We start from the raw sequence: 24,984 nt of genomic DNA, 5'->3' as shown, positions 1-24,984 counted from the left end.
AGGGAAAAACAACAGCAGTGTCTAAGTTTCCACGAGAAGAACTTGGTGAATACACTACCATTTTGTATACCAATGACTATGCATTCAAAAGTTATTCATTTCGTTTCATTTTGTTTTTGGAACTATGATTTCAATATTAAAAAATAAAGAAATAATGAAAAAACAATTTTTAAAAGTGACTACAAACCTTATAATAAGACCATGATAAAAACAGATTATTTAGGGTATATAAAAAAAAATCTAAAAAAGTACAACACTCAGACAAACTGAACAAACAGAATATCGTGGAAACAGCTAGGTGAACCGGGGAGGAGAAGGGGAACGGAGTGTGAAGTAGCATTGGGCGATGATAGCGGAGAACAAGCAAACGTAAATGCGTTGGAGGACAGCACTTGACTACAACAACTAAAGTCACACAAACAACCCAGTTGTGCAGTGTAAAAAATATTATATAAATACTATATTATGATCCTAAAATTACAGAAATCATATGGAACGAAAAGAGTCACATCCATTAAATTAATTTAACAAAAAAAAAACAGAAATGTTAAAAGTTTTCGAACCTCTAGAAAAAGGTGTTAAAAAATATGCTACAAAATGTTAATTTACTATCATATATGATAATAGAAATCCGATGCAGTTATAAAATGCAGTAATTAAATTATATGTTTCTGATAAAATCCTGAATTTATATCAAGAAATCCTTCAATATTCCTGTAATCCAATTAAATTTTTCTCTCGTATTTTCGCTCAGTGTATGCTTAGCGGCGACAGTAGCCGTCTCTGTTAACTGTTAATGCTCACCGGTGACAACGAGCGACAGTAGCAACAACAAAAGGCGGTAAGCACAGCTGCAGGGCAGTAAAATATCGATCGGCATTGTCAAGAGCAGCAGGCTGGGCGTCGGAAAATCGGGGGAAAAGCGGGGAAAATTCGAGGGAAAGGAGGGTGCGGTGCGCTACTTCGTACGGCTGACATTCAAATTAGAGGGCGGCGAAGGGGGGGAAACGCCCAAGGAAACGAGCCAAGCGATTCCAGCGACTGAATGAAAATTAAAAAGCGAAAGGAATTATGAATGAGTTTTCGCGAGCAAAGCTACATTTATTTCTGAATGTTACTAAAATATTACATACAGCTTAAATGACTAAAATTAAGTAAGTGAAGATAGCAGAAAATCAAAAATAAAAATGAATTATTCCAATAATTGCATCATTCTTAAGGAAATTAAGATAAAAGCCCTAAAGTTAAGACTCGGGAAATTTCGATTGAGTCATTTTAATCCCCCTCCGATATTTCCACCTCATTCAATAGTCTCAATTCGATTGCAGCCAAGTAGATTGCATTCATTCTGCAAGGATTGCATCTAGCAGATAACTTGATTTCCTTCCTTTTTCCCTCCTCCTCCTCCTCCTCAGATGCCCCCCCTTGAAGTGCACAGGAAATTGCGTTTAAATGAATCAATAGATAAAAGCTTTTGCCAATTGCATTCGCATCTATTTTAGCGATGAGGGGGAATCCCTTTGTGCACAGTGCAAGAAAAAAATGGGGCTAAACACATAGCACTTGTACTTTGTTGCAATCTAATCAAAGGAAAATCTTATCAATTGTCAGTAGAATGTAAATATCTCACAACCTTACGGCTAATGGCATTGTAGTTTAACTACTTAACAAAATTCTGAAAACTACAAATATATGATAAAGACCATAAAGAATTCGCGGTTCTAGTAGCCTTAGAAATAGCCTCAAAACGCGAATTCTTTATGACACTCACACTTCTTTTCTCCTAGCGTAGACTTGAACTTGGCTTGGTGGGAGCGAGATGGCTAGAGGGTGGAAAAGAGACGGGAACATCTCTTTATGTGTGCAATTTCCGTTCCTTCTGCAGGGCTTTCTCTTCCTATCCCTCTTTCTTCCCTATTTTCGCAATGTAACGACTTTTGCGGAGGATGCGACAGATAACAATAACAACAACAACAACAATGACAAGTCAAGGAGCCTTGAAGTTGCAGCTCCTGCTTCTTCTTCGTCGCCTTCGCCTTTATGTATCTTTATGTATGCACTGAAAGAAAAATGTGAAATTAAAAATATTAAATTAAAAAAAAAAGTTTAAGTCAGAAAATTATTATTATTTATTATTATTACAGCATCTGATATTATTTTAATAAATTATTTTACTTTGTATTAAAAATACTTAAGTGTTCCCTCAAAGAACATGCCAATTGTTTTCGGTGTAGCTGTGACTTGGCAGTGACTTGATTTCAAAGCTGAAACTGAAGCCGGTTTGCGATGCTTTTTGCGGCCTGTTTTGTGGCCTGGTCCTTGAACTGTCTCCCTCTCTCTCTGTCCCTCATTTTCTCCTTGATTCTCTTTCTCTCTCTCGCTCTCTGTTTTTTTTTTAGGGTCTTCCCCTTGTGTAATAACAAATAAAAAAAAAATCAACAAAAAAGAGAGGAAGCCAGGGCTAAAAAGCCAAGAAGACAGTGAAAGCCCGCTTTAAAGCATTATCACAAATAATTCAGGGGAAATGAAAACCGAAAACTTAAAAGTTTATCTATTGCATTCGCTCAAAAAGTTTCGATAAACCACTTTTTCAACGAATGCATAGTAATTACACCTGTTTATTTTGATATCGCAATGGACACTTATCTGGAAATTTACACGATATCGTTGTTTATAAGATGTAAAAGCTAGAGAAGTAAATATTTAAACAGTGCATACACCTGGTTCAAAGAAGCTAAATCTTTTGTAAAATTCTGCGAGACTGCAGTTTCATTTCTCCCTCTCTCTCTCTCTCATCCTGCATTTGCAAATTGCATTGAACTGCAGCCAAGCGGTTGCAAGTGAAAGAGACAACGGCCGAAGGAAAGAAAGAGAGAGTGAGAGTGGGCAAGAGACGGCGAGTTGCATCCAATTTATTAAATGCCCCGCAGCTTTTTACTTCACATCTGAAACTGTACCAAATTAGACATTAAAAAATAAAATAAATACAATAAAGAGGGGCTTTCGGTTAACCTGTATTTGCACTGAGAAAAAATTGCAAAAAAATTAAAATAATATTTACAAAAAATAAGTAATATCTACAACATTACTTTTCCCTTAAAAACCAAAACACATAAATCTTAGATCCATTTAATTTGATATAAATATCTTTGGTATTGTACTTTTGTCGCTCTGCATAAATCCTTCGGATTATGCATATGGTTGCAACCCTCGAGCGACACATATGCAACCCTCTTCCTGTTTATGCCCCCCCAACCGCCCATATATCCTCCGCATTTTACCCCCCTTGAGCCGTGCTTTTACCCCCCACATCTGTGAATTGCATTTTGAATACTCATTATGAAGGCTTTCAGCTCCGGGGGATTCCCACTCCCAATTCCCTTTTGCATGCGTGAAATGAGCAGGGCCGGGAAATCCCACCCCCTTCTTCGGCTGGGTGGTGGTGGTGGAACCAACAGCAACCCTCGATCCCAAAAAAAAAAAAAAGAAAAAGCAGGAAAAACCCCCAGAACTCAAAGCTAAAAGTCCAATCCGAACTTTGTGCGCCACCCTTTGTTGCTTTTCATTCATAAATGGATTTTAAAGTGGATGCAATCTGGGCCCGAAAGTGGGTGGTGGTTGGGCGCTTGCAGGGGGTGGTTCCGGGGCATGGGGCGCGAGTTCGGGGACCGACCGTTGCTATTATTAACATGAGTATGCACTTGGAGCCTTCATTATGAAATTAAATATATATACACCACCGCCACCCCCGCACTCACTTGTATGTTTTCCTGCCAAGAAATACGTGTACGTTTTCGTAAAGATTTTCATTGCTTTTCTTTTGCTTTCCCGTACAGTAACACGGGAAAATGAATAGATCAATTCAAAAAAATTAAAAGGAAGTTATTCCCTTAATTTCCTAACATTTTTTATTTAAAGTCTACCCCCAATAAAAGCAACCAATTCTTAAGCTAATAGGCTAAGAACCAAATTCAATCAGGCTGATTAGCCAAATCAACCCCGAAACACCCCTGCGACGATCCCATTGGAATCGAACACTTTTCGGATTACCACATCGGTCAGCAATAATCCTTGGAGAGTCACTGAAAACCATCCATCAAGTTGTCAAACCGGGCAGAAGATGAATGGAAGCCAGTTAAGGGATTACTTTCGGGATTCGTAATTGATATGATAAGTGTGTCGGATAAGTTAAGGGTTTAGCCGAGCGATTCGCAAGTGATCCGATAATAATACCAATAAGACACCAGCTGAGCTTTGGATAGGGAAATATTTACTAGAGAGATTGGATTTTAAAATAATTAATTTGGAATTTCAAGAATTACTCACTTAAAGATCCAATTAAACGAAATATGTTTTCTATTATTTATGTTCTATATTTTAAGTGTTTTTTCCCTTCAAACTTTTAGGACCGGCAAAACTTCAAGTCATGCTGTAAGCCATTAAGTGGAAATCTTTAATCTCAAGTTTAGCCAGTCCCTCAAGCAAACTTTTAACCCCCTCCAAAAGTTTCGGTTCAGGGCCTAAAACTTCTCACAAATAAAATTGAAAAAAAAAAAATAGAAAACGATACAATGGAAAATAATGAAACTCCTCCCCTTTAATTGAGTTTTGTGATGCACCGAAAAATGACTATGCAATTTACTAACTAACTTTCGGTAATTTAGTTTTGTATGGTTGTTCCATAATTTGAATTTGAAACTTTATAGAAGAAAAAACCGGAGAAATAGAGGTTCATAAAGTGGGGGGCCTTGCGATTGCAGCATGCAAATGGTCACGTAACAGGAAAAAAAAAACCAGACTATTTCCAATTAAAAGCCCAAATCAAAACCAATGAACTTTGGGAGACAACAAAAAATAAAAGAGAAAACAGAAAACCGAGATTGTAATAATATCACAATCAACGGGGGAATATTCTCCAATAAACGAAGTCAGTGCAAAGATCTTGTTTCTGCGATAATTCGACATTTAAGTTCACTTCCAATTGAACCCAAGGAATCCATGTCAATGAGCAGCAGAAACAAAAACCCATCCAAGAAAAAGAAAGAAAAAAACATTATCAAGTATCGAGTTAAGTATTTTCTCCACTCACGTTTTGGTTCGTTTTTTTTTTATACTCTAAAAGAAAGTATTGTTATAAGTATGGGTAGTTTTATTTTACAGGAAAGAAATATTGTTTAGAAAATTTACATACTTTACAATCCTTTGATTCTTCTTGAAATCAACTTTTCCATTATAAATCTATCTCTTCTGATCTTTCAGCAAGTGTGCTAAAAGTTTCGTTTGAATTTTGTTCTCTTTCCCTCTTGTTTTCCTCTGTTTTGCTTGGCGAGTTCTCTATTAAATTGGTCAAAGGCCTGAATAATTGCAAATTAAATGCTGCCCAAGCGAGAGGAGGGGAATTGCAATTGTGGGGCAGGTCATTTTGCATAGTGCTCTCCTTTAATTTAAAAATGTTCCCCGTTTCTGTTTCTCTCTTTTTTTTCTGTCGTTGCCAAGGGTCGAGCCCCAATACCATGGGATCCCAACTTTAGTTCTTATATCAGCTACGCGCGCGTACAATATCATTTTCTGCTATTGCCGTTTTATATTCTTTTGTTTACTCTAAAACTGTTGGGTTTGTTTATTCTTTCTGGGCCGCTTTTGTGTGTGCGTTTCTGTTGTTTTTATATTTATATATAATTTCACTCTTTGGCTTTGGATTCTTATTCTGGTTTCTATATGGTTTCCCTTCGAAAACGAATTGGAATTGAGAATAGTTCTTTTTCGGCGGCTGCAATGGGAATTGAATATTTAGTTTTATAGTTTTATAATTTAATCATAGTCACACGATCATCTAATACTTCCCTTGGGGCCCTAGAAGATCTATAGTATTCTTCAATGACACAATCTCGTGACAAAATCTGTGGGTTTATTCAAATGTTTACGTCATTGAATACTCATGGGAAGACGACAATGTTTACACGAATTTATTCGCTTAAATTACATTTGTCAAAGAGCCAGAAAAGAAAGATCTACACGAACGATCATTAATCATACTCGAAGAATTCGGATAATGATTGAAAAAAAGCTGAATATATATATACGTGTGGCTTAAATAAATAAACACATATGTAGATGCATCTGTGTGGGATCTCTGAGTTTAATTAATCATTAAAATGTGTATTAACTTATTTTCGACTGCCTTTAATTCATGATATTGCAATGATAATTGCGGAATGCTTTGGGAAGCCATATTTAGTGAGTTCTAATTATCATAATCTAACACAAGGTCAGTGCTTTAACCCTCTGTTGCCTTAATCTAAGCCCACGTGATTCTAGCACTTCGACCACATTTTCGAAAAAATTCAGTTCAAGTTCATTATTTGTCTTTCGGGTGTTTTTTGCTCTCTAACATTCCGCGAAATTTGGTTATTTTACTTATGCTGCTGCCCAAATTGCTTGGCACATTCTGTAATGAACATTCCGGGGCTCCTACTTGCTACACTGCAAAAAAAACACATAAAAATAAATGTACAAAAATTCAATGGGAAAAATAACATTAATAATTTTACAATAAGTCCCTGAATTAGTTAGAAGCTAGCTAGAATTTTAATTTATTCCGTTTCATGTTGTGAATTGCCTTGAACTAATTCTTTTGTTTAGCTTTTCCTCACTCTTTTGCTTGATTATTTTGTGGGCTATTTTTCAGGCACGTCTATTTGTCTTTCACCAATTGACAAGTGGAAGTGTTCTTGAACTCTTTGTATTTCGTGAATCTCTTTTTTCTTCTACCCAGTCAGCAGGATTGTTGTGGTGCTGTGTTTGCTTCCAGCCTGATGTTCTCATTCAACTTGTGTTTTTCTTCTTGGCCCGTTTTTGGCGGTAAACCATTTAATGATGATATAATACAAGCCAACTAAAGCACCCAAAAAAAAAAAAAAATACACATACACAGGCACGCTGCTGGGAAATTGCAAAGAAGAAGCTTAGCACGCAAGCAGTGTTTTCCCCATTTTCCCCCCAGAAATTCTTCTTTTTTTTCCATCTCACCAACAAAAAAAAAATGAAGAAAAAGGTCGTTGAATGAGGTCAAGGTAGCACTTGCTCCCTCTCTCTCCGTCCCAACCTGTAGTTTTGCCTCTCTTTTCTTCATGGGTTTTCCATCTCTTTCGGAGGAGCAGGAAGAAGAAGATGAAGAAAATGTTTCCATTTTCCACTTCATTTATTGATTTGCCCGTCAGTTGTCAGAAATTAGATTATTAAGGCGTTCGCTCCGCTCAGCTGGACCAACAATTTTCCCGCCACTCCCCCCGTTTTTCACCTCCCATCGCCTACCGCCCATCGTCGAATACCTCCCAGCCCGCCCCCCGCTGGCGGAAGGAAAGGCAGGGAAAAAGAAAGACATAAAACACATAACACAAACAAACAAACGACGCTGCAAGAACATTAAATAAACAATTCGAAAATAAACGTAACAACAAAATGCAACAAAATTAAGTATCGAGAATAGTCGAGATTTTCGACGAGAATGATACCCTGTAGAAATATGAATATCTAATAGAGCTTAAAAACTATCGATATTTTCGATATTTTTATTCGAAACGAAGCAAAAGAAAAATATCGAGAAATAGCAAACTGTTTATATTGTGTAAATATAATATCCAAGTATTATAACTGATATTGTGGGATAACAATATAATTATTACAGTTAATATGGTTATTCTTATGAAATGGTATCAACATCATGTATGTTTATTGATCCAGAAATCCCCCAAAAGTGAGTGGTACCAATATGGCCAGGATCTTGATATTTCCCAGGGTAAATAAAATGGAAATTGAAATTGTGAGTGACGCCAGGCCAAGACACATGAATGCCTGGGTACATTGCCTTTTCGGTGTGTATTTGTGGGTTGTTTCGCCTTCTTTCTGGTTTCTTTTTTTTTTTTTTGTATTTTTCTTATAAGTGTATGGCTATTCCGATTCCGAATCGGAATCGGCGGCAGCGACACTTGGCAACAAGTTGAATGGCTCTCGCTCATCAGCACCTCAAAGGGGCTGTAACCCCCTGATAACGAGGGGACAGATCAATATATATATATATATATGGCATGGTATGTATTTGGACAGGTAGGGTAGGTTGGTATGTGTACCCTATATCGCCATATATAATAGCTATATGGTTGTGCATAAAACACGGGCGTGATGTTTGTCGAATCCGATCGCATCGGCAATCGGTCTTTGATGTGCGTCGTCTGCCACAATATTTTTCATATTCTCCGACTCGACTTTCTCATGTTACCCCGTCTTGTTGTTTTTTTTTTTTTTTTTTTTGATGGATTCCGATTGGATTTGTGGGGCGAGAGGTGTGAACACGCCGCAGAGATAACCTTTGATACGGTTTACTACAGAGTGTGTGTGTGTGATTCAATTGGGTTAGGTCGGCTCTTCAATGGGTTGTAGATCGTGCAATATATGTCTTTGGTACAGCATCAGACATAACAAGACACCTTATCGATAACTAAAGTTCCCCAATCTAGACCTTCTTTTTAAAATATTTGATGTAATAGATCTTACAATTATAATAATGACATTATATTAGCAACTTAAAGGGTTGATATCTTCCCCGATCGCCGCCAGCAATCTGATCGACCAGCTATATATATAGAAATGTACACAACATATACAACGCAAGTGGCCTTTATATAGATCTAGCATATGAATGATTTATCGCTGATATCGCTGTTTGTTTGCATTGTACTTTTGTTTCGCTCTCGTGTCAGCTTTATGTACAGACACATATATCGCCTTTTTTTTATCGACTTCCATTCCGCGAAATTGATAGACAAAGAAATAAAAATGGAGTCAATACGTATAGTCGTATTTATCTATAATTTCTTTTTGTTTTTTGTTTAATGTGGAGAAAGAGAGAAGGGGGACAGAGACAGAGACAGCGAGAAAAAAAGCGAAGAAATTTTATAAATGTAATTGCACGTAATTGGATGCCCCCGCGTGTGTATTTCTCGGTTTCTGCTTCGTTTTTTGTTTATCGATTCCAAGTTGGGCATACGACCGGGCCATTTATCGGTTATCATACATATATATATGTAGGCACAAACATCATATCATATGTCTCTCTATATATTTTTCTTTGCCTCTATCTGTCGACAGATATGGAACGGGAATGGCTATCGCCCAAAAATATTGTAATGGCAGGTGAACACTGTAAACAAAAATAGAGATAAAGCGTCAAGAACCGAAAGAACCTCAAGTGTAGGTGAGGAAATCAATTTCGATTTTATAATTTCCAAAAAAAAATATTAAGAATAAAATAAATTAAAAAAATGTATTTAAAATAAATTAAATAAATGTCTATTACATAGCTTATTTTCTAATTCATGATAAATTTGCGGAAATTCATTCATATTTATTGCTTATTGATTAGTAAACAAAAAATGTCTTAGCGATGCGACGATCATACTTTAAACATGTCCCATATCAAATGTTGTGGCAAAAAAGGTTTATAAATCAAACGCTAGAACCCAAGTTGTTTGGATTTCTGGGAATTCATTGAAGTTTGTTTTAATGAATGAACAACTTAAGCCAGTGCAGCGTGCTTTATTGCCTCAGTTGATTCAAGGAAGCCAAGAGAAAGAGTTTATTAGAAAAACAGTAAAATAATATTAAAAATCAATTAAGATTTCCAGTGAGTAAAAAATAATGAAAATAATGAGTGTAATCTTCAACGAAAATATCTAGTAATAAATGCAATGAGTGGGAATTCTTTTAAGCAAATGAGGAACCTTTTTCGCCCACCTTTTGTGCTTCCCGATAACAATAAAAGAATAAAATATCAAGCAGAATAAAAAAGATGATATCACGACGAAAACAAAAAAAAAAACAACGATTCGGTTGCCAGCTTTTTATTGACTATGTATACTTAACAATTTTGTTGTTGCCTTTTACTTGGGCTTCGTGTGATAACAATTAACTTGATTGTTTTGCACTACAAGCGGCCGAGAATTGAAATCGAATATAACTGAAAAAAACGGGTAAAATACAGTGAAACGAAGAAGATATAAAAAGAAACAAATTCGTATCGAGGCAAGTAAGATAATAAAAAAAATCAAGATTAAAGACAGAACATGCGTGTAATGAGCCAAGCAGCGGTAAAAGTATTAAAACGCTGTTCGAACAACGCCAAGAAAAAAAGAACAAGCCACGGAATTACATCAATCAAAGTTAATTTTTTTTTGGGGGCGTTTCGACAAAGAAAATATAAAAAAAAACATTCCGAAAAAACAAGAACAAGTTGATGGGAAATTGAGAAAAATATAGGTAATGAATTGTTATTAACGAAACAAACAATATCCAAAAAAAATATATAATAATAACACATAATATTAAAATATATTAAAAACATATAATAGTAAAATCCTCCCGAACGTCAGACAAATTTTCCATTCAGCAATCTTCAGTTTTATTTATACTAAGAAAATATCTTCGTGTTTTTACCTATCGCCCAACCTTCAGTTGGACTATCGGGGTACCACTGCTGATAAGTTGATATAGGTCGTTATATGATGTTTTTCAATATAATTGACGGACTGGCCAAGGTCTAACAGTAGCTAAACAGAGTGTTTTACAATCATCATTCATTTCGGTTTGTTATTTTTTACGATTTACCATCAAAAGTTTAACACATTTTCAGTAATCAGTAATCTGCAGCCCCGAATCGGTTTATCTATCTCCATGTCAATCGCCTTGAGTGACTTGACACACTCGAGTTGCCCCCACTTTTCTGTTTGCGAAAAGAAACTACTTTTGACAATGCAATTACAATGGGGCAATTATAGCGACCAGTATATCTGAACAATCTGTTTTTGTCCGTCTATCTGTTTGCGGGTAATTACATGTGTTTTGGCTCAAATTATTATGGCGGCTGTCGTTTTTGCCTTCTTTATGTTGTTTAATTGCCTTCAATGTGATAAAGTTGGCAATCACCACACCAAAAAAATTAAGAAAAAGTAATCACAATAAAAATATATACCATATAAAGTCTATTAAATCCTTTGATTATTCAGGGACATTTCCCTTAGGGTCTTTGATCTCTGACCTTATCGCTTTGGCAATTAAACGCAACTCTACGGGTTTCCAATTGTATTTTTTGTTTTTTTTTTGTTCGCAAAACAATAAGCAAAAAATCACAGGGGGCATCCACATTCGAACTCTCTGAATCCGCAGCTAATTAAGAAGTTAAACTCGGTAGATGAAGATATAATAGATTTTTACAATATAATTTTTACCCAAAACTTAGAAAACTGCAATGGGATTTCCTTTTTGTCAGTTAAAAACCCATTTAATCACCTATTTAGTGACTTTTAGCTAGTCTATACTTAAACATATCAGTTTCAGTTAATGTTTTAAACGAACAATAACTTTTATTGATTGTCCCCGCCCTCAAAGCGATAACTTTTTGAGCAAACAGAAATGTCAAAGTAAAGAAAGGCGAAATAAAAAGGGGGCGTTAACCCAACCCGCTTTAAAAGGGGTTTTCATTTTTAATACCTTTCTTAGTTTCAGTCTGCCCGGAGTGGTGGACTGTTTTAGTTTAGTTTTATTTTTATTTTTCACAAAAAAGAGTGGTAATAAACGGCATTATATCATCATCATCATCATCGTAGTGCTGTTGATTATTATGATCGACCCAAAGTCATCGCATATGGCCAAGTACAGTTAGTTAAGTGCTTTTTACTGCCCAGTCCAACACACAAATAAAACAAAGGCTTCAAGACACAAAAAGCCACGGAAAAACAAAACAAAAACCTTTTTCAGCTTTAATTACAATGCATAAAAAAATACAGTAAAGACCCGAAAACAGATTCAACCATAGCGTTTTGTGTGTGTGTGTGTGTTGGACATTGACCGTCAAATGAGAAGTCTGAAAAGTGTAACACGCTTGGTCGCAATTTAACCCTACTCAGTTGCTCTCGAAAAGCTGATACCATGGGGCTAAGAGTGACTCCATGACAAGAACATTTGATGGTTTTGGGGTTCTGGGGAACAAGATCGCGTTTTTATGTGACCAAAACATTTTACTAGTTCTAAGGTAATTTAATACAATTTTTTTCTAGTCTAGATTTGTATTTGTAAAATTCTGAATAGTAACAAATTTTTTTTTTCGATTTTTAAATATTTATTCAAATAAATCTAATAAAAAATTAATTCTCTTTTTATCTTATTTACAGATGACCTCCGTTTACCCTTCGATCGATCGGCAAGGAGATTCCGTAGCATCGGTACTATGGTAATATCGATCGGTACGATGGGCCTCGTTGGGCCGCAGCCACATCGAAAATTTGCAACGTATCGCAGGCTGTAAAGGAAAATTCCCTCCCCTCCACACACACACACAGAGACAGAGGAAAAAACAAAACTGCAAATCGAAATTGCAGATAGAGGATAAGAGATATTTAGCCGATAGAAGAGGAAAACCAGGGGTGAAGCACCACCCCCACCCACCGTCACACAAATGAGGGTGCCACCAACAACAGGTTGACCACCAAAAAAAAAAACAGAAAAAAAAGAGTAGAGAGTAAATAAAAAATAACAAACAAAATAACATAGTAATAAAAAAAGCCAACCGCACGACAAATAGAAAAGGCAACAACAACAGAAACCACCAAGCCACAAAGCCAGCCACCGAAGGAGATAGAGCGCCTAAAACAAAGCGAGAGAGTGTGTAAACAGAAGAGGCGAAATACGAAATACGAAATACAAAATACAAAATACGAAAAGCAGTAGGAAAACCCCCCCTGGAAAACCACTAGAGGCCCCCGCTACAAAATGTTACAAAACTCGAACGCCGCTGCCGCTGCGCAGGCGGCCTCAGCGGCTTCAGCGGTGGCAGCAGCAGCGGCCAACAATGCGGCACTGGCGGCCTCCTCCATCCAGCCCAAGCTCATCGTCATCCGCCGGCGACCGAACCAGGGATTCGGCTTCACGCTGCGCCACTTCATCGCCTATCCGCCGGAAGATGACCAGTCATCGGCAACGGCGGCATCGGCATCGGTATCGGTATCGGGCAACTGGCCACAGGTGAGTTGGGATGATGATAGATTCAGGAATAGGGGGTACAGAGGATGCAAAGGATTTGGGGGATAAAAAAAACATGATATATTATATAGCTTATAGGATAAGGAAAACTATATTAGATAGATAGTTGAATAAACAGGATAGGATATTGTATATAGGATATAATAAAATAAATAGAAAGCATATAAAGTATAGGTTAGGATATATAGTATGGGATAGCATATAGATATACGATAAGATAGGATATATAGAATAGGATAGGATAGATACATGATAGAGAATTCTTATAAAAAAAATACAAGATTTTATAGATTAAGTATAAATAGATAGATACAGGCATTGAAAAAATGCATATTTAAAAAATTTAATTATTATCTGATTATATATTATTATATATTTTTTAAACTTGAGAATAAGAAAACTACTTTTTCTATAGATTTAATGTTGTCTTCATTTTCAATGGATTCTCATTACTTAAATTGTATAGTCTTTTCTAACAGAAATTTATTTTTATAATTATTTAGTTTAATATTGTCAATACATTTGTTTTTCTCAATTTACATTTGTAAAACTATTAAAGGTAAATTATTTAAAAATTTGCAAATGGAAGTAAATTGCTCGCAAAGGAAGTGCAAATGAGAGAGCGAGAGTGACTTTTTCTCTTTCCCTCTCTTGCTCTCTGCTCAGTTGCTGCCTCTGCCGCTGCCTCAGTCGACTTCGGCGTCGGCGTTTGGCGTTACGTGAGCGCTGCGCACGCGCGACTTATTCAAATTGCCGCTTTTGCTTTTTCTGCTTTCTTTTTGCTTTTCATTTGTGATACCCAGCACAGAAAGTTCATCAAGGGTATTTTAAATGTATTCATAACTTGTTCGAGGTCAATTAAAACCCAGAAACTACAAAGACAAAAAAATTTAAAATATAAATACATTTATGGTAAGAAATTCTTACCATACTAAAAATATTAGTACTCTAGAAATAGTAACACTTAAAAGGTGGTTATTAAATCATTTAAAAATTAACAATTTTTAACTTTTAAGTGTTTTATTTAATGAATTTTTATGAATACGAAAAAGATTAAATATTGTAATATAAAGATATAATGCAGAAAAGTTTTTTTTTTTAGGGTATTCAAATGTCTGTAGAACCTCCCTTCTCTTTCTCTTTTATTTTTATTTTTGCACTAATTTGCGTTTTGCTCACTTCACTTTTTTGTGCCCGTTTTATTTTTATTTTTGTTGATATTACAACCTCCGCTCGCCGCTCTCATTCACTCTCACACTCTCTCTTCGTCCTCTCCTTGTCGCTCGCACTTCGCCTTAATCCAATCTACACTCTCCTCGCCAAATGTTGTTTCACGACCCACAGTCACGTTCAGGCAAATAGGTCTTGCTTTTGATATTTTTATTTTAATATATTATACAATCTACTAATATTTATGAAATTAACTTGTATCTGATAAATAAATCAGAAAGTATGGTAAAAATATATTTAATTGGTAGCAAAATTGGTTTCACAAAAATAGTCTTCTTGAATTAAATAGAAATACTTATTAGTGGGGCACGGCTTATCCATCAGAGGATTGTAATCTAAATTGGCAGCATATCTTTATATATATTCCTCTTAGCACCCACTACTTAGCTGCCTCACCACAATCGTACATCTGACTAACGATTTTTTTTTGTTTCGGTTTCGTTTTGGTGTGTAGGAAGCCTCCAGTATGGCCGGCAGCAGCAGCGGCAGCAGCAGCAGCGTCGCCGTCGCCGGGATCACCGGTTTGGAGCCAACGTCACCGACGTCGCTGCCGCCGTACCAAGTGAAAGCGATGGAGACCATTTTCATCAAAGAGGTGCAGGCGAACGGACCGGCCCACTACGCCAACCTGCAGACGGGCGACCGCGTGCTGATGGTCAACAACCAGCCGATCGCTGGCATCGCCTACAGCACCATCGTCTCGATGATCAAGCAGACGCCGTCGGTCCTCACGCTGCACGTGGTGCCCAAGGAGTGCGATGTCCTGCAGATGGTAAGGATCTCGAGCCGCACCCAAAACAAGATCACAGATCTCTTAAAAATAAAGTTTCAGTGTTTTGTTTTTGTGACTATGACTATGATCATTGTGATTTGTGATTCATATATATTTTAATTGTTAGTGTAAAGATATTTCCAAGAAGGCTTTATGATATCACCGTGTGCTGTAAATATTTCCATCAACTAAACAGAGTTTAATATCAAAATGATCTTACAATTGAACTTTTATTTATCCCACACCGAATGGATAATAGATCACAGATCTCTTAAAAATATAGTTTCGGTTATTTTTGTTTTGTTTTAGTGACTATGACTATGATCATTGTGATTTGTGATTCATATATATTTTAATTTTTAGTGTAAAGATATTTCTGAGAAGGCTTTATGATATCACCGTGCTCTGTAAATATTTCCATCGAGTAAACAGAGTCTAATATCAAATTGATCTTAAATATACATGCTTGATATCATAGTAAATTGAGTTGAAATCGATCTTTTATTTATCCCACACCGAATGGAGACCAATGTTATTTCGCTCAAGATAAACAAAAAACACCGAGCTCTTTGTTAAGCAGTTAAATTTTTAAACAAATTCGGCGAAAATCGATAAACAAACGTTGGCTTTCTGTGAATTCAACACATTTTGCCTTAACCAGTGATTAATAAAGCTGATTGATGATCTATTTTAAGGCAATAGTAATGCTTTCGAAAGGCATGACAAGTTAATTAATGCAAATTTAAATTACAAATAGTGATATTAGGATCACCTGGCTTTGTGATTCAGGCATATAATATAATATAAAGAATGTGACTATTGAAATACACCCACTGTTTTGTATTTATTGTATTACATTATCATCTCTAACTTGTTTTACCTCATCTTTTTTTTTTTGCAGCACTATACGAGCATTGCCCACACGCCGGAGTCGAATCGCCTGACCATGTCGACGCACTCGCCCTCGCTGCTGGCCAACGGCTCCCACAAGACCACATTTCCAGCAGCAACAGCAGCAGCAGTTCCAGCGCCACCGCAGCAGCAGCAGCAGCAACAGTTGATCTCATATCCCGCTGTTGCAGCCGTGACCACATCATCGCCGGCAGGATCGCCGCACTCGCAATCGCATCCCAACTCCCATCATGCGCCCTCCCTGCACGGAGGCAGTCGATCGGGCAGCATCACCAGCACGGCCAGCGGAGGCATCACCATCCTGAGTCACCAGTTCTACCCACAGCAGCAGCAGCAACAGCAGCAGCAGCAACAACATCGTCATCCAGCGCTGACTGGCGGCAGCAGCAGCATCGATTTCGGGGACATGGCACATGGACTGCGGCAACATCAGCAGCAGCAGCAGCAACAGCAGCAGCAACATCTCTACCAGCAGCAGCAACATCATCATCAGTTCATGCGGTAAGTCAACAAAATAAATGAGCTCACCTTGGCGAACGGCAATTGACGTCACACACGATAGCAATTACAGCGGATTTTCGGATTTCGATTTTCGGTTTTCGGAAAAGTAGAAAATAGCTCAGACAAATTTACAACGTTTCAAGATCTACAAATAAGATCTAGTGTCTTCTTTTATGCCAATTGGTTGTCTTTAAACTAATCATCTATATTTTGTACGAAATATTAAGTTTTGGTAACTGATTAGTCCCTCCGAAAATTCTTTTAAAAGTTTTCTTTAAACTTCCATATAACTTTAACTTTATAAAGTTATTAAGTTTCTGTTCTCCCTTTTTAAAGCATTTGTTTTTTAAATATATTTTTTTAATTTTGCCCTTGAATTACTGATCACATTGTGTTGATATGATTGTCAAACTCTAAACAGCAAATATTTCGACCGATAAAATGTTTTTGAAGAACTAATAAAACATTCAAACGATTTGGCAAAATATTAGCGATAAGAAATCCAGACTTAAGAAAAAAAATAGCCAAAACGATTAGCTGATTTCCGTTTCGAATCTAATCGTGATCAAAAACAAACCATAAATGAGTAGACTTGGTTTTACAGTTCGACTGGTTGCCTTGTTCAATCAACATGTAATTTACGTATATTAGAACAAAGAATTAGATGCCCCCGTTGGGCAATATTTGGAAGCCATCAAGGTACTTGGCCAGCGGGATGGCCAAGGAGAAGAGCCCATAGCTCTTGATGAAGGTCCAACAGAAGTGATCGTTGTAGATGATTTTCAGGGAAGAGCGCACCATTCGCAGCAGCTGAAGCGATTTCTTTTTCTCCACCATAGCGCCAGAAAACTACCAAAGAATTGTGCATTTAGATTAGGGGATTACTATTACGATGGGTGGATTGCAAAAACTCACGAGATTCCTCGAATCGATGGGAATAAAAACTATATAGATTTTTTTTCCAACAAAAATTCAGATGTGTGTGCTCTCCAAAAACGAAATGAAACAGAACTGGTCGAATGGCACGAGACGGAAACACTGATTTCGCCAGGGTAACTAGGTTTAAAGGAAAATTCTACGCTTGACTTAAAAAACATAGAGTTCTTTGTAGAGGAATTTAAAAGAAATGCGAAAAAATATTTAAAAAATTCCCATTTTAAAGGCTTTTTGCCCCACTGTTCAGTGGCGATCTCTTGTGATTTATGGTGGCAAAAGTTGAGAGGCGGTCAGTCTTCTCTCCTCCTGTCTTTAATAGCATATAGATGCACATGTAGATTTATGTATGGCTGTGTATGCATATTGCACATTATTTCACTTTCATTGCCAGCACAAAAAAAAAACAAACGAAACAAATAAGTGAAAACCCAATATTCGAAATTGAAAACGAGAAATGGAGGAAAAGCTAGCTGCCAATAAAAAAAAAAAGAGGGGCAGAGATGAAAATTAAGCTGATGAACTAAATGACATTAACTAACCGCATAATGAACAACAACTGGCGACGAACAATGCGCATAATTAAAAACAATTGTAAACGAACTCTGTGCGAAAGGTTTTTCAGCCCCTCGAGGCTAACCCTCTATAAACATTTTCCCCTTTGGAATTTTCATCTGATCTCTGGCATTATAATCAGCATTTTTTGGGAACGTTTTTGATAGAGTGTCTTTAGTTTATAGTAAAAAATTTGAATATTTAAATAGAAACCACTGATAAAGATTATCGATAAAATAGGCCAGAATCGGCAGACGAATATTGGTCGCCATTGCGGCTGCTGCTTTGGGGCCTTTTCGGTGATTTCATCCTCATTTCATCCCATTCCATATGATTTCCCCTCGAAACCCACTTCCCACTCCAATTCTCCTTCATCCGCTGGCGTTCCCATTTCGTACATTCCTCATTTCAGACTCATTTCATTCATCGCCCGTCTCTCTCGCTTATATTTCCATGCATATTTGTCATTGTTTTGCGTCTGTCTGTTCTGAATGAAAATTATTTTCCATATATTTCCCGCTGTCTGTATGGGGGATGTGCAAAAATTATTTATTATTTCGTATTCTATAAAAAGTTCATGTGACGTCAGCGGAGATATTACATGCATAATATACAAGTGAGTGTTTCCCATTCTGCGGGGAATCTTAAAGGTCGCTATAAGGGATGTTTAAAACTTGGTTGCCAGGTGAATGGATGGAAAAACTATAAATGAATGAAAGAAAACCCATTAGCTTAAATAGATTTTGTGGTTAAAACTAATTCAACCACCTTCATCAGACTCTCATTTTATCATCGTTCTTTGTTTAAAATTTCTCGTATTCTATTTGGAAAGTTTGTCACGTTTCCAGTTGCAAGTTGCATGTGCAATTTTCAAATTACGTGAGTCGGATTGGGCAAACTTTTGTGAACACAGTTCTAGAGGAACTGTCCGTTGAAAATACATAGATACACGACGTCTATTGACCAACTGACAATTTCCCCACAGACGAATCTCTTGATTGTGGGATAAATTCGGGAAACGGACGGTGGCCCCATGGAGTGATTGATTATTGATTGCTTTTCATGTGTTACTTAATTAACAATAGCACAATAATTTGTACCCCTGAAAAGTGCAATTAATTGTTTAATTAAGGTACTTTTTTCCCTCGTACACATTTCACGCTGTTTTCGATTGTTGGAAAATTGAGTAAACCTGATTTTACGAGAGGTTAAACCTTGCTAAAACCTGCAAGCGTGCATAAATTACTGAGAATTATTTTAGTATTCAAAACGCAATATCGGACATTTTTCAACACCCCCGCCAGTCAGCAGTGGCATTGCGTATACGCAGCTTGGCTGCACATAAATATGAATAAATAAATCAATTATTATGCAGTAACAAAAACCCATTGACCAATCGGGAGGAGAAAAAAAATACGGGGGGTGTAGTAATAATAAATAAATAACCGCATAACTTTAATACATACGAGTGTAAATGGACACCTCGCAACAATAACAATAAATTTGTTGAGCTGCAAAAGGCGAATATTTGCTCCATTGTTAAATGATTACGATAAATTTAATTGAATTTTGTATGCCAGCAAAGAGCAAAGAATGGGGAGGAAATAATGCCTTCAATTCCCGCAGACATCAAGTCGTCGTCGTCGTCGTCGTCTTTCCGTTTCTCTCTCTTTAAGCGAACGAGAGATTTATCTTTTCGAGATTGCGATGGAAATTGAGACGACTCAGATTCAGATTCAGATTGAGTTTGAGTTGATCTGGCGACTCGGCAGGAGGCTTTATGTAAATTATTGACTACTCCAGGCATTCCGAACGTGCCACCAATGTAATGTACACTGGCAGAAAATAGGTGGTGCCTTTTAAAGGGTTTTAAAAATATTAATAACAATTTATATATTACGCATTATCCCTCCCTTTTGCATACTTGATTGATGGATTGATTGATTGATGGCTGGCGAAAATATGCCATCGGAAATGCAAAGCTCAATTTTAGGTGCGTAGCATTGCTTGCACAGTGGTTAAAATTGAACAAAAATCACACAAAAAAATATTTTTTCACTTTTATTTTTATTTATTTTATTTTCGTATTTCCTTTAATGTTATTAAATTATTTGTATATTTTTTTTAAGAAATATCAAGCAATTTATATTGCTACCACTGTGCATTACACAAACTTAACTACTTTGCTTTGACAATTACGTATACGCCCTGCGGTCGGGTGGAATACCCCCCAACCCCCTAACCCCTCCGCCCACTCGGTAAATAAATAAACAAGGCAAGGTTAGACGCAGGGCGCAAGGGGGGAAAGGGTGGAGTGCGGGGTATATATTTGGTCAGTCGGTGACTGATAGTGATATAGTTATTCCCACTCTCTCTCCCTTTCGACTATCCTGTGCAAACTGTGGGCAGCTCCCTTCGCCCACTGACCGCCCCTCACTTCTTTTTTATTTGTTTATCTATTTATTGGTTATAAAATACAGTGCGCACTAGAATTGCAATATTATGGGTAGTTACGAACTCAAAAAGGTATTATCAAAAAATGTATAACATCCTATCATTTGTATATATTTTTGTTTTTGGATAGAAATATTTAATATTGGATAGAAATATTTAATGTTGACTATAGACAAATTATAAAAAAAATACTTTTTATGTTAGAAATTTTTTTTTTATTTGTTTTAATTTTTTTTGTTATTAAAAAACTTTTTTGTTTCCATTTTAATTCATTGATTTTAAAGAGAAAAAACATACTGCAAATCAAGTTTAAAGAGGACTTTTAAAGTGCCTGAAAAATTCCAGTTCACTTTCGGTGTGATCACCGTATTGAAATAATAATAATAAAAAAAGGGAATCAAGTGAGAGGAGAGCATCGGTCGGTGGGTCGTTCGCCATTCGGTCGCTGCCCACTCAATGGGTCTCTTTCAATTGCTGAGCCTCTGCCGCTCTTTAATACGAATTTCATACATGCATACAAAGCCAATTTTTGCTGTGTTTTGTTGTGCCTTCTTTTTTTTTTTTATTTGTATTTTCTTTTTTTTTGTATTTATTTTAGTTTAGTCGCATGGACTTTGCGTAGTACTTTAGTTTAGTTGACGATGGCGAGCGGTTCGCGCAGATTTCAGATTTTGTGATACGCGGGCCAACGAAGTTTTTTGTAATTTTAATTTATTTATTAGCATATTTCGATTTTTGTTTTTGTAGAGAATAGTGAGTGTTGTTTTGTGATGGAGTGACTATCATACACTGCCAGAAAAATGTATGCGCTACCATTGAATGGCGACAAAAGGCCCATGCTTATACAAATGAAAATGATACGTTTCGAGATCGATTCCAATAATGAAAACAGGTTAATTTTCTAAACCATTTCCCTAATATTAAGTTGTGCCGTCTCTCCTTGTCTTGTTTTTCTTCTTCTTTGCTCCCCCATAGTGATAAAGTGTGAAATAAAAGCCAAACAATTTGAGAACCTAACAAGAAACCATAATTTGCCGAGACCTTGTCCGAAAAACATGTAGAATGTACATTAGATCAAGAGTTCAAGTGTTTTCAATGAGGCGAAAAGATCAAAGCGTCGAAAAAAGAGCGACTCCCTCGCCAGAAACTTTTAAAAACAAAGACCACAATGAACGTGACTTGTGTAAAGGTTTGCCCTCGCCCTTGAAAAGATTGCAATCAATGGGTTCCATCAGTTCGGAGTGGAAGAAAAGAAACGCAATCATCAGAAAAAGAGAAATCAAAAAGACAGCCAATCTTTTGGAAACACTTTTAAGATATTTTTATCAATTATGTAAAGAAAATATTTAGAATTCCTTGACAAAATTACTCCTAAAAATACTTAAAAATCTATATTTGTTATAAATAAAAAAAAGGGCCAGAATACTCTTCATAAAAATGATAAAAACCTCCTGAAAAATGTTTAAATCTGGCAAGGAAATTCGATATTTGAAAGGGCTTGCATTTCTAAACAAACAAAATCACACTGCGAGAAAATGAGAGTGCGTGAATGGGTGTGTTTATGGGTCCTCTGCTGCCAGTGGCAGCTTTTGCCGCTTATCAAATGTGTCAACATTTTTTTATTTACGACTTGTTAATTGCAAAGAGTCGCAAGAGTTGGCAAAACGCAAATCATACAAAATATGCCCACTGTGCATACAACGAGCAGACAATAAAAGCGCGAAATTCCGCACAGAGAAAGGGAGAGAGCTTATAGATATATACATATATATATATATACTATATGTTTGCACCCCCTATAGATATAGATACGGCTAATTCGCTGGCCGCCTTTTATCGATATGCACCAACAATATGGGATATATGTACACATCGGGGGTGATAAGGGCTTTTCGGGGACTTTGAGAGGAGGAAGGGGGTCGGGGGTCGATGAATCAAATCGAATTGAATTGAATTGTATGCGAGTCACTTGTGTCAAAGCTTTTCTGCATCATACACACAATGCACCGAAAGAAATTAAAGTAATTAATAATAATTCCCAATATTATTATGAACAACCTGAAGCTTTGAAGGCATCCGGTTTTTGGCCCAGTGTAGAACCCACATATCGAAAATTATATATAGAGCTTATGCATAGATAATAATGCCACCGAATAATCACACATTCATTTGCTGGGGACACGCGCTCCTGATCCGAAGTTGTTTTTTTTTCTGCTACCTGCTCTGCCGCCGCACAGTGGGGCAAAGTGTGTTATAATCGAATAAAAAATATAATTTCGAAATATGTAAAATTCATAATATTTATAATCAATATAATCAAGTTACATAGATTTTTTTCTGGACTAAAAAACGATTTTATAAAAAAATGGTTTTTAATAAAGATTATTATAGAAAAAATACTATATTATTATATTTTTAAATTATAACTAAATGTATTTCAAACTCATTATAAGAACTGTAAATCAGAAATATAAAATTTGCATGTTATACAACTTTTACCCACTGTGCGCTCAAAGCTAGGAAATGGAAATATGTGTGTGCGTTTCCTTTATTCTGCGACCTGTGAAATATGATCCAGGGATATAGAGAAGGGAGCGGAGGCGGCGGGGCAGGTGGGAGGGCCATCTATTCATTACCTTTTGACCTTGACAGTCTGCCGGGGTTTTGAGCCTTTTGAGTGTGGGAAAGGCTTTTAAAAGCGAATTGAATTAACCATCCTGGCGAACACACACACACTGTCACTTACCATACATACTATTTTTAGCTTTGAACTTTCGTTTGACAATCTCAGTGGCAGTAGGAGATGGTAAGGGGGATGCGGGGGAGGATTTGGGGGGCCAGGAAAAGGAAATGTAGGTATAGTTAAACTAATTTGCCATTTCTAGTGCCCCACCGCAGCCGAGAGGCTAAAACTCTATAGGCAAATGCTTCTTCTTCTTTGTGCTGCGCCACATGGAACTTAATTATTCGAGCTGCTCTCAGCCACTTAAACTATGGCCCAAATCTAATTTGTTTTGTTTGCCTTTCAGTTTGCCTGCTGCCGTTGGTTTATTGAGTGGCCACTGTAGAACAACAAAAAATGGCCGAAAAAAAAAACCGGTCCGCAATTTGACATTTTCACATATCACAAAAGGCTTTTAGCCATGAACTTCTATCTACTTGACATTCATGTCAATTAGGGATGTCAGCGGAAAATGCAGAGAATTTTGACAAACGCGTGGGTTTGATTGCAGTTTCAAGTTCATTACTAAATATTTTATAGATTTTTCATCAAGCTCGTTAAGCTCCAAATTTTGCGGTCATTAGTTTGTTGTTGAGCTGGGAAAACTGGTAAAAGTTCAACATTTCAAATTTCCCTATGAATATGTAAAACGCATTGTTTAGCTGCTTCCTGTAAGTCATGGTTGGTTGATAATATAGCAGAAATTCATGTTTTTCACACCGAACTTTGCTTCCAGCAATGACAGTTATAAATTGGATGGGTTAAGAAAAGGGAAGTGCCTTTATTTTCACACAGAAAACAAAAGTTGACATGAAATAGGGTCAATTCTACCTTATTTCATATCAATAAAAACTTTTTATGAAAAAGTCGATATGATTAATGTCAAATTTAAGGTTAAAGCATATTAACTTGATATTAGATCATATAAAATTGACCTGCACATATCAATCAAATCTTTTGTTACACCTTTTTCGACGTTAATATAATAACGTTTATAAAAATAAATATTTATCATGCTCACGAGTAATTAAACAAATTAAATAAGAACCATTTTTCTTTCACCTGCTGTTTTCATTCTTTGTCTGACTTCAAATTAATCATTCCAATGAATCACGGACTTCTTTGTGGAGCTGTTGAAAATCTAAAAATCCACTTGCATTAATTAGTTGCACTTGAGACACTCAAACGGAAGCACAATTAAATTGAATTGAGTGTTATTTTTTTATTTGTTTGTTTAAAAGCAATAAGAATAGTGAGCTATAGATTTGTTTTCCGCAAAATAGGGAATGGAATTTGGCTATAGGTCGGCGATCGTGATCGGCGTACGCGATTGCGAACATTGCGCATGCGCCGCGTGTGACGACAGCGACGAAGGCGACCCAAACTTAAATTCATTGAGTGACTGACAAAATGACAAACTGGCAAACTGACGACGGCACGTGCCATCAAAAAGTGGGAGGCATACTACTACTTTTGGCCGATTGCCAATTTGGAGCTACTGCGTCTGCCTGCTGATTCAATTGACAAATATTTTTGTTTTGCAAAAAAATTAACAGGCGGCCGCCGCCATACGAAAAATGTCTAGATCCGCCAACAGAAGCACTTTTGCTTGATTATTGCTGGGCAAATAGAAAGGCAGACTGTTGATTTGAGTGCTTAAAGTTTCGTATGTGTCAGTGTAAATGGTGAAAATTACATTATTTAAATGAGTCGATTTTATTTCGAATTTTACTTCATGAAAGTGGCGTGTAAATCGATTAAAGTTGTAGTTAAACACTTAGCTTTTGCTATTAAAAATAAAATTAATGTGTTT

The 24,984-nt window shown here is 36.6% G+C and overlaps 2 protein-coding genes across 7 annotated transcripts in view; one reads left to right on the top strand and one right to left on the bottom strand.

The window, feature by feature from the left end:
* Window positions 1-24,984, top strand: part of RhoGAP19D (Rho GTPase activating protein at 19D) — a 41,120-nt gene that overhangs the window by 5,756 nt on the left and 10,380 nt on the right. For 4 of the 6 annotated variants that reach the window (XM_070219026.1, XM_070219028.1, XM_070219023.1 and 1 more), the window contains 3 exons: window positions 12,225-13,074; window positions 14,777-15,094; window positions 15,996-16,507. In XM_070219026.1, coding sequence (XP_070075127.1) covers window positions 12,823-13,074; window positions 14,777-15,094; window positions 15,996-16,507 — 1,082 coding nt within the window. In that variant the 5' untranslated portion in view covers window positions 12,225-12,822. Of the gene's footprint in view, window positions 1-9,624; window positions 9,683-12,224; window positions 13,075-14,776; window positions 15,095-15,995; window positions 16,508-24,984 lie in introns of those variants that run through there. The other 2 variants (XM_070219025.1, XM_070219029.1) reach the window with 2 other exon arrangements.
* Window positions 17,104-17,581, bottom strand: LOC108068008 (uncharacterized). Its single transcript, XM_017157348.3, has 2 exons — window positions 17,423-17,581; window positions 17,104-17,356 (listed from the first exon to the last, which is right to left on the bottom strand). The coding sequence occupies exon 2, from the start codon at window positions 17,342-17,344 to the stop codon at window positions 17,168-17,170; it is 177 nt and encodes a 58-aa protein (XP_017012837.2). The 5' UTR covers window positions 17,345-17,356; window positions 17,423-17,581; the 3' UTR covers window positions 17,104-17,167.

The sequence above is a fragment of the Drosophila takahashii genome, chromosome X (genome assembly GCF_030179915.1).
Source record: "Drosophila takahashii strain IR98-3 E-12201 chromosome X, DtakHiC1v2, whole genome shotgun sequence".
NCBI lineage: Eukaryota > Metazoa > Arthropoda > Insecta > Diptera > Drosophilidae > Drosophila > Drosophila takahashii.
This window is presented reverse-complemented; position numbering and strand designations above follow the sequence as displayed.

Excerpts from the sequence above, each read along its gene's own strand:
- LOC108068008 (XM_017157348.3), bottom strand. The coding sequence starts at position 17,344 with ATGGTGGAGAAAAAGAAATCGCTTCAGCTGCTGCGAATGGTGCGCTCT.